Source organism: Periophthalmus magnuspinnatus, chromosome 20, assembly GCF_009829125.3.
Source record: "Periophthalmus magnuspinnatus isolate fPerMag1 chromosome 20, fPerMag1.2.pri, whole genome shotgun sequence".
Taxonomy (NCBI): domain Eukaryota; kingdom Metazoa; phylum Chordata; class Actinopteri; order Gobiiformes; family Gobiidae; genus Periophthalmus; species Periophthalmus magnuspinnatus.
Window position 1 is genome coordinate 24,898,354 of NC_047145.1, and position 16,026 is coordinate 24,914,379.

General features: G+C 39.9%; 1 protein-coding gene and 2 non-coding genes across 3 annotated transcripts in view; all 3 read right to left on the reverse strand.

Annotated features, from left to right (window-relative positions):
* dip2ca (disco-interacting protein 2 homolog Ca) overlaps positions 1–16,026 on the reverse strand; it is a 65,031-nt gene that overhangs the window by 6,322 nt on the left and 42,683 nt on the right. The window contains exons 20-30 of the mRNA XM_055229907.1: positions 12,238–12,446; positions 9,788–9,902; positions 8,755–8,956; positions 8,366–8,466; positions 6,700–6,780; positions 6,503–6,626; positions 5,003–5,124; positions 2,764–2,875; positions 2,158–2,267; positions 1,918–2,048; positions 147–315 (exon numbers count right to left, since the gene is read on the reverse strand). Of these exons, the coding sequence (XP_055085882.1) occupies positions 147–315; positions 1,918–2,048; positions 2,158–2,267; positions 2,764–2,875; positions 5,003–5,124; positions 6,503–6,626; positions 6,700–6,780; positions 8,366–8,466; positions 8,755–8,956; positions 9,788–9,902; positions 12,238–12,446 (1,476 nt within the window). The remainder of the gene's footprint in view (positions 1–146; positions 316–1,917; positions 2,049–2,157; positions 2,268–2,763; positions 2,876–5,002; positions 5,125–6,502; positions 6,627–6,699; positions 6,781–8,365; positions 8,467–8,754; positions 8,957–9,787; positions 9,903–12,237; positions 12,447–16,026) is intronic.
* Positions 4,381–4,462, reverse strand: trnal-aag (transfer RNA leucine (anticodon AAG)). Its single transcript has one exon. It is a non-coding gene; the product is annotated as a tRNA-Leu (tRNA).
* Positions 12,866–12,937, reverse strand: trnad-guc (transfer RNA aspartic acid (anticodon GUC)). Its single transcript has one exon. It is a non-coding gene; the product is annotated as a tRNA-Asp (tRNA).

The following is a 16,026-nucleotide window of genomic DNA, read 5'->3' on the forward strand; positions in this document are numbered from 1 at the left end:
ACATTTAAAAAAATCATGGCGACCACACTAAATCAAGTCTGATGTTATATGTCTGGTCAGACTTGTATTTATGTGTAAGTGCATGGTCAGACATGTGCAGTATTGGTATGTAGTAAATATGTGGGCAGATATTTGTGTTTTTGTACCTTAAGGGCCTCCGTCTGCAGACCCAGGCCTTTGGTGCACAGCTCCATGACGCTGTATGAGCAGAAAGTGTCTCTGACCCTGAGCTGACTGACCGCCAGCAGCCACAGGGCCGGGTTAGACTCCAGCTCCACCGGGGGAATGAGGATCGACTGGTGCCCTGAGTACACACTACAATACAATACAATATGAGTAAATACAATACTGCAATACTGCAATTACACACTGAAATACACAGGAATCGACAGGAATACTGATATATGAGAACACATTTATCAGTATATCAGACATAAGCATGTCTTACGAAAATACAACTTTACATTTTACTTTGCAGCTGATGTCATCAGCACTCCCTGAGGGTGTGAAGCTAACTGAAGGCACTGCTCTGTCTGAAGCTCTATTAAAATGGAATCTAACCATAAAGAACTGACTTAGCTGGAACTACAACAGGTGAGCTGATTTGTGCTCTTAAACAAGTCTCTAATACATAAAATGACGGTCACAAATTAGCTAGTATTAACCGACAGATTTTCAGTTACTCACTCTAAAATTTTGTATAAAATCAAACTCGTAAACAGGACCATGAACGCTCGGATTGATCACAGGCTCCTGAAAATGTGCTGTTTAAATCCTTTTTGTATTTTCTTCTTCTTAAAATGTTTTGACAGTGTTTACTAATGTATGCACTGTGCCTCCAAGGTAACTGCTGAACATTCCACCATAGAGATGTAGAACACCCCCAACATGATGTAATGGCATCAAAGTATCAAAGTATCAATATACAAGTCTGTATATTTCTTCAAGGAAAACTAAGGAGCTAATATAATAAAAACTTTGGAACAGCTTCTGTGAGTTTGAGTATCACCAATCCGGTGTCACAGTTAAACACAGATGGTTCTACAGTTTGTGTAGAAGTAGCAGCAGAATGTTTCTTCATACCCGCCACACACTACAGGATCATTTGCCCGATTTATTTGCTTCTCCACGACTTTGAGGAGGCATGACTTTGTGTCTTTGTATGTGATTTTGAATCCGCCACACTCCTTGTGTGTGGTGTTAGTGGGACTCTGAGCTGCTCTTTCATATCGTAACCACAAAACATCACCATGGCAACAGCCAATAAAACAGGGCCTGAGGAGCAGATGGAGTAACACAGAGGCACAAGATACAAACTCAGGAAATAGCGAAAATAATAATAAAGACAACTTTATAACTCATGTCTGTAAAGTTGTTAAACTGCCAGCCCCAAAAACAGCGCTATGAATCCAGTTTGAAGTATTCTTTAAAAGTAAAATGATGACAGTAGTTCCTCATGTGTGTCTGTTTACATCCACACAGTGAGGATCAGGGTGAAACTGCTGCTACAGTAAACATGATCCTGTTTCATTTGTCACCAGTCTTCTGTGCTTTAAAAGCATTTATGTGAACTACTGCACCACATCACAATTAATAATAATAATAATAATAATAATAATAATAATGTGCAATGCTCTGATCTTTGTAAAATTTTAGAGTCTCCGAGCAAGTTGTTTTACTGTAGACAGGAAATAGCTTACACGAGGTGGACTCACAACTTTTAGCTTGCGTTGTGCGGCCTCCTTGCTGCGACATTCTGCTGCAGTCTTTGCACTCAGGGGATCATAAGATTTAAAATCTCATCTGATTCTTCTTGTGTGTGTGATGTGTCTTTTGGGCTTTGGTAATAGTAAAACTAACAGTATCAACATAAGTAATATCAGTAATGGTAACAGTAGTAATATTGGTAGTATTTACCTGCAGAGGCACCAGAGCACGAAGCCCAGGCCACAGTAGGGGTCAAGGCAGATGGCCACCTCTCTGGACGGATACAACTCACACTGAAGCTTCACTGAGCGACAGAACGCCCCCACAGCATTGTGGGACATCTGAGAGATAGACGGGGAAGGAGGACAGGGTCAGAGGAGCAGAGGATGCAGAGGAGAGGGTCAGATGGTGCAGAGGATGCAGAGGATGAAGATGATGCAGAGGAGGTACCTGGACTCCTGCTAACATCCCTGTGGTGGACACGCTAAAGTCCAGATAGGCCAGTCCATCGGGGTTGGTGGGTTTGTAGAGCGCGGGGGGCTTCTTCTTGGGGAGGTCATCTGGTCAACACACACAGTCATATTACAGTACAGTACTTCACTGTGCTAATACTTTGAAGCTGATGTCATCAACATTGCTTGGGGTGTGAAGCTAACTAGCGGCACTGACTTGTCTGAAGCTCTGTTACTCAAGTTAGACTTTAATCTGAGCTTTGTTTAACACAATCTAACCACAAAGAACTGACTTAGTTCAACAGGTGAACTGATTTGTGCTGTTAAACAAGTCCCTCTCAAATAACCTTACAACCATAAGTTAGCTAGCATTAGCCATCTGTTTTTCAGTTAGTCACTCTCAACTTTTTGTTGATAATCAAGCACCTAAACAAGACCATAAATGATCGTATTGATCACAGGCTCCTGAAAATGTGCTCTTTAAATCCATTTTGTATTTTTTTCAGACCATATAAAAACTTTAATGTGTGCACTGTGTCACCATGGAAACTGCTATCACAGCAAAGTATCAATTGTGTAGTGTATCATGTGTGTAGTTTCTGACCGGTGTCAAGCACAGGGGGCCAGTTCCTAATGTCCACTGTAGCCATGGCCTCTTTGGAGCGCAGCAGTTTACAGATGACCGCGGTGGTCATCACACACGCAGAGTGGCTCACCTAAGAAAACAACACACACTCATTTTAACACAGGAAAAAATTATAATGAAATGTTGACCCTAAATAAATTATTATATCACTCTTTTTCCCTTTAAAGGTGCACTATGTAACTTTTTTGGTGGAGATGTTACTGCTTAGCCATGAATTTTATACAGTATGACATTAAACTTCTAACTCCACGGAGATAAGAAGCTGAAGCAACCCCGCTCACAGCAAGAATTGTTTTGATTTTTGTCTCTCCAAAAAATGTAAAAGAAAAGCAAGAAAGATCAGTTTAACATTTTATTGATACTTTGCAGCTGATGTCATCAACATTCACAGGGGGTGTGATGCTAATTGGCTTTATTCTTAGCTTTGTTTTAACACAATCGAACCACAAAGAACTGAGTTAGTTCAACAGGTGATCTGATTTGTGCTGTTGAGTAAGTCTCTCACACATAAAATTACAGTCACAAGCTAGCTAGCATTAGCCAACTGTTTTTCAGTTGGCTAAAGCTAACTAGCATTAGCCAACTGAAAAAGTCCTTTTTCACCTTTTTGATGATCATCAAACTCCTAAAAAGGACCATGAACGCTCGGAATGATCACAGACTCCTGAAAAGTGTTGCATTTTTTCTTGAGTTTTAAGACTATCTACTATCTTTTTTTTGCTAATGTATACAGTGTGTCTCCATGGTAACTCCTGAACATTCCAGTATAGAGTTACACTTGAAAAGTTACATAGTGCACCTTTAATTTAGTCATGTTGATGCAAAGCAACACATTTTGATGTTAAGGTGATCTCTTTAAAATAGACCTGCTCATTATAATACATTATTTAAATGGGAAAAGGTGGCATAACTTAATCATTACATTTACCTTTTTAAATGAAAAGGTGATCGATAAAAATAAAAGAAATACTGAATAAGAATAAGATCCAAGAACAGACTGGTCACAAGAATGACTATATCGACTGTCATTCAGTATATGAAAGCTGGAACGATATTTTTTGGGGTCAGTATTTATTGTGTGTACTTTTTTCTTGGACTATTTGGAAATTTTGGTTATTTTTTGGCAATATGATAAGATTTAAGCCATAAAAGGTTGAATTAATAACTTCTTTGGCTAACTAACTGTGTTTCGCTCTGCCGTTTATTTATTGCAGCTAGTTTTTGTTGTTTAAATCTACTTGTGGGTTATTAAATTAGTTTCAGTATCATGGTTTATCGTCTGTATTTACTTCAGCTATATAGCGCACTTCAAAATGTGTTACTGTGACAGGTCAATTAAAAACATTAGAGTAAACTCAATAGAACTAACTAGATAACTCGATAAAGATATCATCACAAGCAAAACAAGTGTTAAAAGTATCAATATACATTTTACAATGACTGCATTTCTGTTTTGTCCTCAGATTTCCCCCTAAACTGTGCCAGTATCAGCCCTTTTCCACAGCAGTCAGAGCTATGAGACCAACCTCATTCGTCTAAAAAAGAGCAAACATAAACTGCATATCAAAACATGTCTGGCAGCGGTGGGATTCGAACCCACGCCCCCGAAGAGACTGGAGCCTTAATCCAGCGCCTTAGACCGCTCGGCCACGCTACCTACAGGCCCTAAGAAGTAATGAGTCTTCTGTTCGAGCTATGGAACGTGACGCCTCAGGTTATAGTCTGATTATAATAAGGTGGAAGTGATAGTTACTACTGTACTATCTGTCACACAACTTTATTTAAATGTTGAGACAAGCTTAAAGGTACAGTATGTAACTTTCTGGAGGTAACCATACTTCTGAACTTTTTATGCCATATTGTGGATATTATAACCAAAGGAACTACATCGCCATGGAAACGAGCTGAAGGATGCTCTCCTCTAGGCCAAATAAAAGTCAGGTTTGTGGCGCCTGGTCACAGTAAGGACATATTTTTCTACATTTTTCAGAGCAATAAAAACAACCATAATGAAAAAACAGGCTTTTATTTATCTCTTTTGGCTCTAAGGTTACATACTGTGGCTTTAAATTGTAGTTAAGAAGATTTTTTTTTAATTACTTCTATGATCATGTTGCAGGATATGTTTTCATTTGTTTTAAGTGGATTTTCAGTGATATTATTGGCAGTTTTGTTGGTAGTTTTGGTTGTGTATTACCTCTACGATCATCTTGACGGTGGGCAGAGTGGTGGAGATGTTTTGGGGGTGAGGAGGTCTCACTGTGATGGGGACACAGCCAGCGTAGAGGCAGCCGTAGAATGCAGCGATCAGGTCAATGCCTACCACAGAAACAGTAGAGCAGTTCATTCACTGCAGTCCTTTAAAGGTCATATACTAACCAACTTTGCCCATTTGTACATGATAGTGATGTAGTCATTATTGTTTTATATCTAGGCTCTTTTAGTTTTAAGTTGCTATATTTCAACATGCTCCATTCCTCACTGTGGCCACCAGAGGGCAACAGACAAAGAAATGAAGCTTTTTATGAAACTGAAAGGAGGACATTTTTGTCCAATTAAATGCAAATATTTTTAACAAAAATTAAAAATACCAATTTTTAAAGCAGTACAATTTTAGAAAAAAAATCTAATTTGGTGAAAAGTATTGTGATGGTAATTAGACTTGCGATAAATGTTTAAAAAGTATGATTATGTTTAAAGTGCATGTTGTAAATAACTCCAGGAGCACTAATATATGAAATAGATTGAAATATGAACTGTTAAACTAATCCATGAATCCCATGCATCTCAGGACATGTTTGTAGAAGTCTAAAGTACACATACAGCAGGATATTAGGTTCTTTCCAGAGGACAGATGTAGCTTTTGGGATTTGATAATTGCAACTCAAATACCTTTTTCAATTCCAGTGTGATATACTGTGCAGACCTAACAAGTTTCTAAAATAATTTTGTAGAATCAGAAATATGTTTGATGAGCACATACATAGACGTTACTTCATATTTCTTATTTATACACACCTCTATGCTATTGCTAGCCTGCATTGTTTGGGATCATTCTTCTGTTACCTACAGGTTTCTTCATCACAAACATAAGTCATACATTATTACATTCCATTGTAAAGTCTTTGAGTCTCAATGTGGAAGTCAGCTGGAGGAAAAAGAAGAGCTAACAGATTTTATAATAGAAGTGGACTAAGGGAGTGTGACATCACCCAGATCATTGGGCTCCAGTCAAATGAAGCCAATCAAGGCTAGCAGTTATAGTGGCTAATCTGCAACCAGGGACCATTTTTGGAAATCTGAGTGCAAAGCCAAAAAGCCAATCAGGAGCGAGGGTACCACCGATTTGGCTGGGGGTGGGTGTTTAGCCACACTGTCAATCAAACCTGTAGCTAACAATAACGGGAGGAACCTTAGGGAAACAAGGTACCTGATTGGTCTGTTATTAATGTTCATATCTTGATTTAGCACAAAATAGCTAAATAAAAACCGCAGGATCATATAGAGCAGGTTAATACGAATAGGTCCGAATGATGAGCTTGACAGCATTAGTTACAGAAAGAGGGGCAATGGATTTTCAATAGAAAGTGAGTTAGAGTTGAATCCACGCTCACTTCCTATATGGAATGCGGCTAGCAGGCTAGCTATGTCCATATACAATGTATGAGAGCCACGTGGTCAGGGACGTTTAACTCACCTGGAGGGTAAACAAGAGCCACGTGGTCGCCCTCTTGAAGCCCGCCTCTCTCCATTAGCAACGCCGCCACTCGCTCTGCACGCTTATGGAGCTGCAGACAGGTCAGCGAGTTTGACACCGCCCCCTACAGGCCCAGAGCAGCCTTTTAGTGCTGAATCATTAGAAAATATAAAAGTAAAGAAGTAAGAAGTTTTTACCCTGGAGCTGAGCAGTGTGTACAGGACGTGGTCTGGAGTGGTCTGTGCTCTCCACTGCAGAACCTCCGACAGGAACAAGAACTGTATAACACACAAGTTTTCATTTCATTTTTTTCAGTTATGTAACTTATTCAACAGTCCAAAATAAGAAAAAACAGATAGATAAAATTAAATAGTATAGATGCAGATATGCTAATGAAATATTGCTGTCAGTAAATCTACATATTTTTTATTTATAAATTTTGTATTATTTTATTTATTTTTTTGGTACTACAGTTGACCCTATCGCGGTTCACCTTTTTTGGTCTCGCTGTTTCATGGATTTTTTTAAAAGTGCAATTTTGCATGCTTTTAAAAATTTTTTTTTTACAGTGTATGATCGTGCATTGTGTTCTGCGTCCTGATTGGCTGTTGTACTGTAGACCATTGTCCATCAGTCTCCTCCGTGCCGTGTCTCCTGTACAGTACAGAATGTGTTCAGACAAATTTACATAAATGTTGGATCACAGTGTGACTCTGAAGTGCTGTATGTTTGTAAGTTTTCTCCCCGACAAAACCCACAATGTCGATGAAATGTTCTGCACCGACAAATTTCAGAAACACTTTGGACTTAAGTGTTTCTCTGCACAGCGAGGTGTCTCTGTCACTGGAGCAGAGGCACAACACATTTAAAATGTTCATCGAGGAAGAGGGATATAATATTCGAAGGTTTGAACTTTGAGAGTGTTTAAACAAGAGAGAAACGTGAGAAAATGTTAATTCCTGTCTGAGAAAAGTGTATAAAGTGTGTGTGAGGGGTTTTACAGCTGCAAAACATATAGAATAATTGTAAAAAAAATTTAAATAAAGCTGACTACTTTGCAGATTTCATCTATTACAGGTTATTTTTAGAACGTAACCCCTGCGATAAACCAGGGACCACTGTATACAATTATTATGAATAAAAAACAAAAACCAAAACATTTGTCAAACTAACTTGGGCACACATTTTTCTTTTCATTCTAATAAACTGGCATACTTAGAGCGAACTATATGGACACAGACTAGTCATCAGCATTACCTTGACAAGTCTTCTCAGCAATAGTCTGGCAGCAGAGGGATTCAAACACACACCCATGAAGAGAGTAGAGCCTTAATCCAGCGCCACATTACTTAAACCAGCCTTGCTTATACAAATAATTTAACAGTGGAAGTACTGTAATGCTAAGCCCTTTTACCCAGTGAAACTTGGAATGCAAAGGTACTACTACTTTGATGTTTGAATTGTAAAACGATCTCTAGCTAAATAAATATACAACGGTAGAATAGCTTATTTCAGTCGGTGACATTATTTAAGTATTCATTAGGCTCCAAAATTAGCATTAGATGCGACACACAAAGCTGTACATTTGTAAACACAGAAGTGTCCTTAAGTCGAGTCACACTGTCAGTGACATCCACCCGCAGCTGCCTGTCCACTGTCTGATCTGTCAGGGTTTAGCACGACTCGGCATAAACCTCATAGACATTACATTACGATGGAAATGTGCGTGCTGACTGTCCCTCTGATTGGAACTAGCCGGCTACCGTTATGCACAGAGCGAATTCTGACATGTCTCCCAGCTCAGTTTAAACAGTAGCTCTATATAAATCTCCTCTCTCTTTAAGTGAATGTTGTTTTTGTCACCTGATCGTTGTCGTCGCTGGTGCCTAAGTCTCTCCCACTGGCCTGAGCGATCCTCTTCCCTGACACCAGGTTTCCTACCATCACAGAGGCTGGACCAATCTCTGGAACGAGAAGACAAGATTGGATTTATGTGCAGAAGAGATCATGTTACGGAAAATTACAAGCTCTGTATTAAATTTATCCATGGGTTTCAGAATGATGAGACAATTTAAAACTAAATATTGTATCTTTGAGTGGTTGTTGTGGTAGTTGTAGTGGTAGTTGTGTCTGACGGTGCTTGGGAATGGTTAACAATTCATTAAAATACAAATATTAAAAGGCTTAGACATTTTAAATAAAAGTGCTGCATATTGTTGTGCATATATATAATACAGTGCTTTATTTGGTACCTGGTTGCTTCTGCCTGGGCTTGGGGAGGTTGGTCACACATGTGTGGGGGCACATGAGCACGTTACACGGGTGCAGGCCTCCTTCCAGGTACAGCTGTTTGATCTCAGACAGGTGGATCCCGCCCAGAGGAGTCTTCGGCAGAGTGTTAGCAGGAACCAGGGCCAGACAGAACACTCCAACACCATGAATACTGTCTATGGCCTGGAGACAAACGTACAACATGTGTGTCAGATGCCCTCCTCCCATCCTCCTATAACCCTGTATCAGTTGCCCTACCATTCTCCCCTATTCCTGTGTGCCAAATCAAATCCCCTCCCGTGCTCCTGTATCCCTGTGTGCCAGACGCCCTCTCATCCTCCTGTATCCCTGTGTGTCAGGTGCCCTCCCTTCGTCCTGTATCCCTGTGTGTCAGATTAAATACCCTCCCATTTACCCATATACCTCTGTCAGATGCCCTCCCATCCTCCTGTATTCCTGTGCCAGATGCCATCCCATGCTACTATATCCTTGTGTGTCAGATGCCCTCCCTTCTTAGTATATCCCTGTGTGTCAGATGCCCTCCCACCCTAGTATATCCCTGTGTGTCAGATGCCCTCCCACCCTAGTATATTCCTGTGTGTCAGATGCCCTCCCACCCTAGTATATTCCTGTATGTCAGATGCCTTATGCTCGCTGAAATGGGGACAGGTAAATTATCATGGGTTTCAGAGTGACGAAAGGTTTACATCGCTGTTATAGCAATTAACTATTCTTCAAAACAAAGTATTATATCTTTTGAAAAGTAAAAAGTCTTCAAAATGTCTCCTATAAACAGGAAGTTGAAACCCATGAATTTTTTATGTACAGGTTTTGTGGTGAGGTTGGCTATATATAGGAGCATAGATATTAGATCGCCAGTCTTATAGTTTGTAAAATGAATATCAAATTTGTTAGTTTTATTAGGCTGACTATTCTACTGTGCTCTTGTTGTGATCACACATCTCTTGAGTAATTTTTGAACTAAATTAGAGAAAGAGAGAGAGTATAGCTCACCTGCAGTACCCGGCTCATCCACTGGAAGCTGTCTTCTTCTGTGGAGTCGGGTCTCTGCTCTGCCACAACCACGATCCTCTCATCTCTCAGAACAGTCACTGAGAACACCGCTATCCTGCAAACACAAAACAGGATGGTAGAAACAGGATACTTACTAGGGCTAGATTAATCAAACCAAAATCACAATTTGAATGGACCCATGTAGCAAAGGTTGCGGTTTTTAAAGTATCATAATTTCCTCCTCAAACAACAAAATCTCCTGTCTCATTTTGCATAAAAACTGTTAACCTTGTAGTTTAGATCTGCACAAAAAGGTTCTGAAATGTGATTCTTTTATTAGTTTGTCAGTTCATGTTTCAGTCACTTGTCTGTCTAGTCTTCTGGGTTCAAATATGACATGTGAACAGAATCCTATTGATACTTTGCATTTGAGGTCAACATTGCTTGGGGGTGCACTCTAACTGTACACATGCTCTGTTTGAGGCTTTGTTAGACTTTCATCTGAGTTTTGCTTTAACACAATCTGGCCATAAAAATGTGTTGTTTGAATTGACTTATTTATTTGTTTTTTAAGATCATCTTACAACTTTTTTGGCTGTTTGCTAATGTGCGCATTGTATCACCAACTGCTGAACACTCCATCATAAACCCCTAATGTGATGTCACTTGTGAAGTACCAATTATTAAAACATAAATTACAAATCTAATTGCAATGCTTTTCAAAAAAAACAAAAAAACAAACTTCAATTAATTATTCTTCCCAAATCATGCAGCCCTATTTTAATGTGTGCTATTGGCTGAACTAATCTGTTAACTTTTAATATATTATATTGACTTTTTAGTAACACCTATTTAGACCTACTCTATACTAGTCATACTTGCGAATGGGACAGTGCACAGAACAACCACTGCTTTCTCTGGAAGGTGCATTGTCCATGTAAATCAGGGACACCAGGGAAAATCTGAGGCAAATCATTTAGAAACAGCAAGGGTCCTTATATGGAGCCCTGTGGTACTCCGTGTTGCATATTTGTTTATTTGTTCACATAATTGTGTCACTATACATTTTATATTATTAATAACATTTGAAGACTTCAATCTCAGTGTTGTTTAGTGATTTACTTATATACGTACTTGGAAAAAAGTGTAGTATTGCTGAAATGTTTTATAAGCACACAAACTGAGCACAACCCAAAGATGCTCACTAAGCAGTCAACAGAACATTTTACAGTAGGACTTTTTTGCATCTAAACAAGCTACAACACTTTTTGCTGGTTGAAAAAAGACAAAAGAAAATGTGTGACGAGATCTATGATAATGTTAAATATTAGAGAAGCAGATCACTCGAATGCTTCTAAACTCTGTGTAAAATGACACCAGAGGCACAAAAAGACATTGCCTCCCCATCGCGGAATTGAAACCCAGTCTCCCGTATGACAGGCGGGGATACTCACCACTATACTAACGAGGAATATACCCTGCCCCGCTACACAGATGGGACAGAGTGAACAGGAAGTACAGCCAGTAGGTGTATAAGCTTTGTGAATATTATCAGTTAAAGGTCTGTGAGGTACAAAGGAGTCTCTTTTATGAAACTTATAATAATAAAGAAATATTCTCCTCTAGCCACGGATGAGGATAGTGTGCTACATCACTACGCAGAGACAGCATAATGGGACAGACTGAACAGTACAACTGGTTAACTTATAACCTTTGTGATCAGTCATTAGGGAACAAGGACCCTCATTCAAGAAGGTATATATGAAACATGATCCTCACAGCACAAAATCCTATATTTAGACAAACTGAAAGACAGTTCAGCTTTCCCGGTTTGAAGAGAAACAGTGTAAAGTGAAGCATGTTGAAATGAGTGATTAGCAGCACTGCTACTAGCAACATGCTAACAGTAGTAGATATACACTGCCTGGCCAAAAAAAAAAGTCATCACAAAAAAAAAAGGTCACACACACTAATATTTTGTTGGACCGCCTTTAGCTTTGATTATGGCACGCACTTGCTGTGGCATTGTTTCGATAAGGTTCTGCAATGACACAAGATTTATTTCCATCCAGTGTTACATTAAATTTTCACCAAGATCTTGCACATCCCAAAGATTCTCAATGGGGTTAAGGTCTGGACTCTGTGGTGTGAAATCCATGTGTGAAAATGATGTCTCATGCTCCCTGAACCACTTTTCACAATTTAAGCCCAATGAATCCTGGCATTGTCATCTTGGAATATGCCCGTGCCATCAGGGAAGAAAAAAATTGATTGATGGAATAACCTGGTCATTCAATATATTCATTGTTTGAGCACAGACTGTTGCTGAACCTAGATCTGACTCGTACCTGTAGGCTCGTACCTATTTGCTTAGTTAAAGCCAGGTGGACTGACCTCCCTCTGTAGCCTCTGCTATCCCTCTGTACTCTCTAAAACTATACATCCCTTACCTCCCTCTGTAGACAAACTTCATGGGCTCCACGGCAAGCGCTGTAGCCACAATGTCATCCGCATTGTGCCGTCGGCCGCTGACCATGATGAGTCCGTCCATCTTCCCCGTGATGAATACCAGACCTCCAGGGCCGATGAAGCCCAGCAGACCTGTTCTGATGAAGGCATACTCGCTGATCAGACCCCCGCTCGAGCTCACCGGATACACCTGCAATACACAGGTTTAAAGAATGAAAAAGAGGTAGTCGCATAAGAATACACAATCTATGCTCTGCATTACACACATCCACAGTGGGTTTACTTTTTCATCATACATCCACAATCACATAATAAATATAAGACCATGGCTTTTTTAGTTTTCCACTATTATCTGAAGATTTAACAAACACGAAAACAAACAATAAAGTAGCAGGTAATGTGCCCCCATCTAGGTTAGGATAAATGAACATCATTAATCACTAGTTTTGGGCTGTGGGAACAGATGTATCATTCAGGCAACAGTCTACCCTACATTACAGGCTAATAATGTCAGTTAACCATTTGCTCCTGCTAATAAAGTGCAATATACATAAAGTTCAACTTAAAAATGAGTGAATTGACCCCACCAGAGTGTAAAAATATCATTTCCTCCCCGTCGGGGAATTGAACCCCGGTCTCCCGCGTGACAGGCGGGGATACTCACCACTATACTAACGAGGAAGGTGCCAAGATTCTCAGGGGTGCGTATGAGGTGTGTGTGTGTGTGTGTGTGTGTGTGTGAGAGAGAGAGAGAGAGAGAGAGAGAGAGGGAGTGGGAAGTGTGTGTGTGTGTGTGTGGGGGGCGGGGGTAATACTGCCCCAGATGCCTGTAGCCCTATTCACCAAGGACTGTGTGACCCCCACCCTGAGAGGGTCGTAAAGCAATCTGCGAGCACTGGGGCCAAGAAGATAACATCTATGATCAGGGCCACTTCTTATCTGTGGCCCTGTTCACCAAGGACTGAGTGACCCCCACCCTGAGAGGGTCATAAAACAATGAGATTGTTTGACTTAAAAACAGACATTGTTGGATTTTGCCAAAAGGTTTTTAATGTGTAACCACATGCTGACGAGAAGAAGACCCGCCTCACACACACTCACACACACACCCTGGGAGACCTTATAAAAGCTGGAAACACAAACATCTCAGGGCTCTCTTCCTATCCTTTCCTGAGAGTCCAGTGCTCCATTGTTAACTTTACCTGTGAGGAACTCATTAAACCCTTCTGACTTATACTTCAGTCTCTTAGTCCTCTTTGACGCTTGCACCAGAAACGAACATTTCTTACAACTTTGGTGAACCTGACGTGATGGTGTGAAGTGCTCTGGAGGACCTTTGGGCATATCGAGGTGGAGTCTGGTGAATCGTCGGTGACAACCAGGGCCCCCACAATAAGGTAAGCAGAAAACCTTTTTAATAAAACTTCTGCATATTTTAGTTTATTCTTTATTAGGGTTGTCACTATCACATGAATCTAGTCCAGTTTGTTCTTTCACATGTAAAGTTGCATGAAGCACATTTACTAACACATAGGGACAGATCAATGAGCCGGTATTAGAAATCCTGGTTTGGAACCAGGTGGCGCTAGGCCCGGTTAAGAGACTGCCAGCAGACCAGGTTCTATTGGACAGCCAGGGCTGGACTCTGAGGGCATCTAGTTAAATTCTTAATCAAATTACCTCTTGGAATAGAATCTGATGTGTGTTTACCTAGAAATGACCAAGACCATGAAATCTCTGACTATTACAAAGCATTAACTAATTAAGTTTAGTTCTCTCCCAACAGATCCTGAACCTGGAGACCTCCTCTGGGTCAACTTTGGAAGACCCAATCAAACCTGGTGATTGGGTACTGGTAAAAAGTATTAAACCTAATTGGACTGAACCCAAATTTGTAGGTCCTTACAAGGTACTTAACAGTCGCTCAAGGGCTATTAGAATCGAAAAAATTGACAAAGCCCACAAAAGCAAAGTGAGCCACTGGATTCGCATTACTCATTGCGTCAGAGCCCAACCTCCTGAACGCACTCTGAAACAAATCCGAACTTGATTCTTCTTAATTATGACTGTGGCATTGTATAAGTACTCTCAAAGAAATACTACATTAATTGTATTGTTATTTACCATAGTGCTCATGCCACCTATTATCTGGTATTTTGAAGTAAACCAACTCACTAGCTCTATATATTCTAGCAATGCATTAAATAATAGGACTAAACGAGGGGTTGAGGTCCCATTATCATTGATTTGGAATGCCACAAAATTTCTTAATGTTGCCACGAAAAACAAATGGTATAATTGGCTCTCCACTAGTACTAATTTATATCTCCCAGGACAGCCCTGTCTAGCATGTGCACCTGCTTATCCAAAACCAGAGTATTTAGTTCCCATACCCTTCTCTTATATTTCTGATCATTATAACTTCTCACGCTCTCACACTGTAAAAAATTATAACCAATACCTAGCCTCTGTTAATTGTTCCTGGGAAACATGTAAAGCAGGTGGTCAATGCATAATAAAAAGTACTGAAAATAATAAAACTATTGTATGGAACAAAGGCAGTCACTGTATCAAACTGTCTACTAATCTCATGCCCCCGACTGAATGTCTTGCCTATATGTCATCGTCTCTTTATACCAAGCCTGATACTTTTGGCAAACCTACACGAAATAATCTTTGTAGCCATTTTCACTGGCCATATATGCCTGCAAATATAAATCCACCTCACTTTACCAAATTGCCCACAGTACAATTAGAATGCATACAAAGAGCCCACACCTATCAATCTACTTTTGTTGGAAATCTTACTGCAACCCTGTGTTCTACTATCGCTATAGTTAATGATAGTTACTCCTTTGCTCCCCTGAATTATTCTTCTGTGTGTGCGGTTACTGGTATGAAAACTACCACATGTCCGCTAATTCATACACGGCCTCTAAGGAGACAAGACTTTGCCGTAGCTGACATGTGGTGGCTTTGCAACTCTACTAACTTACTGGCTACTTTGCCCTTACACTGGTCTGGTCGTTGTGCGAGAGTGATGTTCTCTACTACTTTTTCTATCTTACCTATTCCTAACCTCTCTTCCTCACTAGATTACACAGTCTCAACTAGACCCAAAAGATCCGTAATAGACAACATTGGCACTAACCCAGCTAATATCTATATTGATGCAATTGGTATACCTAGAGGTGTACCCAATGAGTATAAAATGGCTAACCAAGCGGGTGCAGGTTTCAAATCTATTCTTTGTTGGTGGTGTACCATTAATAAAAATGTAGATAGAATTAATTATATTCATTACAATGTTATGTATCAGGCCAATCTAACTAGAGCTGCTTTACTCCTATTACAAGAAGAACTACATGCTAATACGTTAATGACCTACCAAAATCGTATTGCTCTAGACATGCTTTTAGCTGAAAAACAAGGTGTATGTTCACTCTTTGGTGACCAGTGTTGTACAATCATACCCAATAACACTGGCCCTGTTGGACCTCTCCAAGAACTTTTAGATAAAATGAAAGATCACTCAGACCAGATGCTCACTGCCTCTGGAATTAATGATGTAATAGGTGATTGGTTTTCTAATACCTTCGGTAAATGGAAAACTTTATTTCTCTCGCTTTTCACTTCTCTTAGCATAATTCTAACCATACTGATGGCCTGTGGCTGTTGTTTCATCCCTTTTGCTCGTACTATGGTTGAAAGGTGTGTGACTACAGCTTTTTCTAAAGAAGTTACTGCTGCAAAACAAATGGCACTACTTC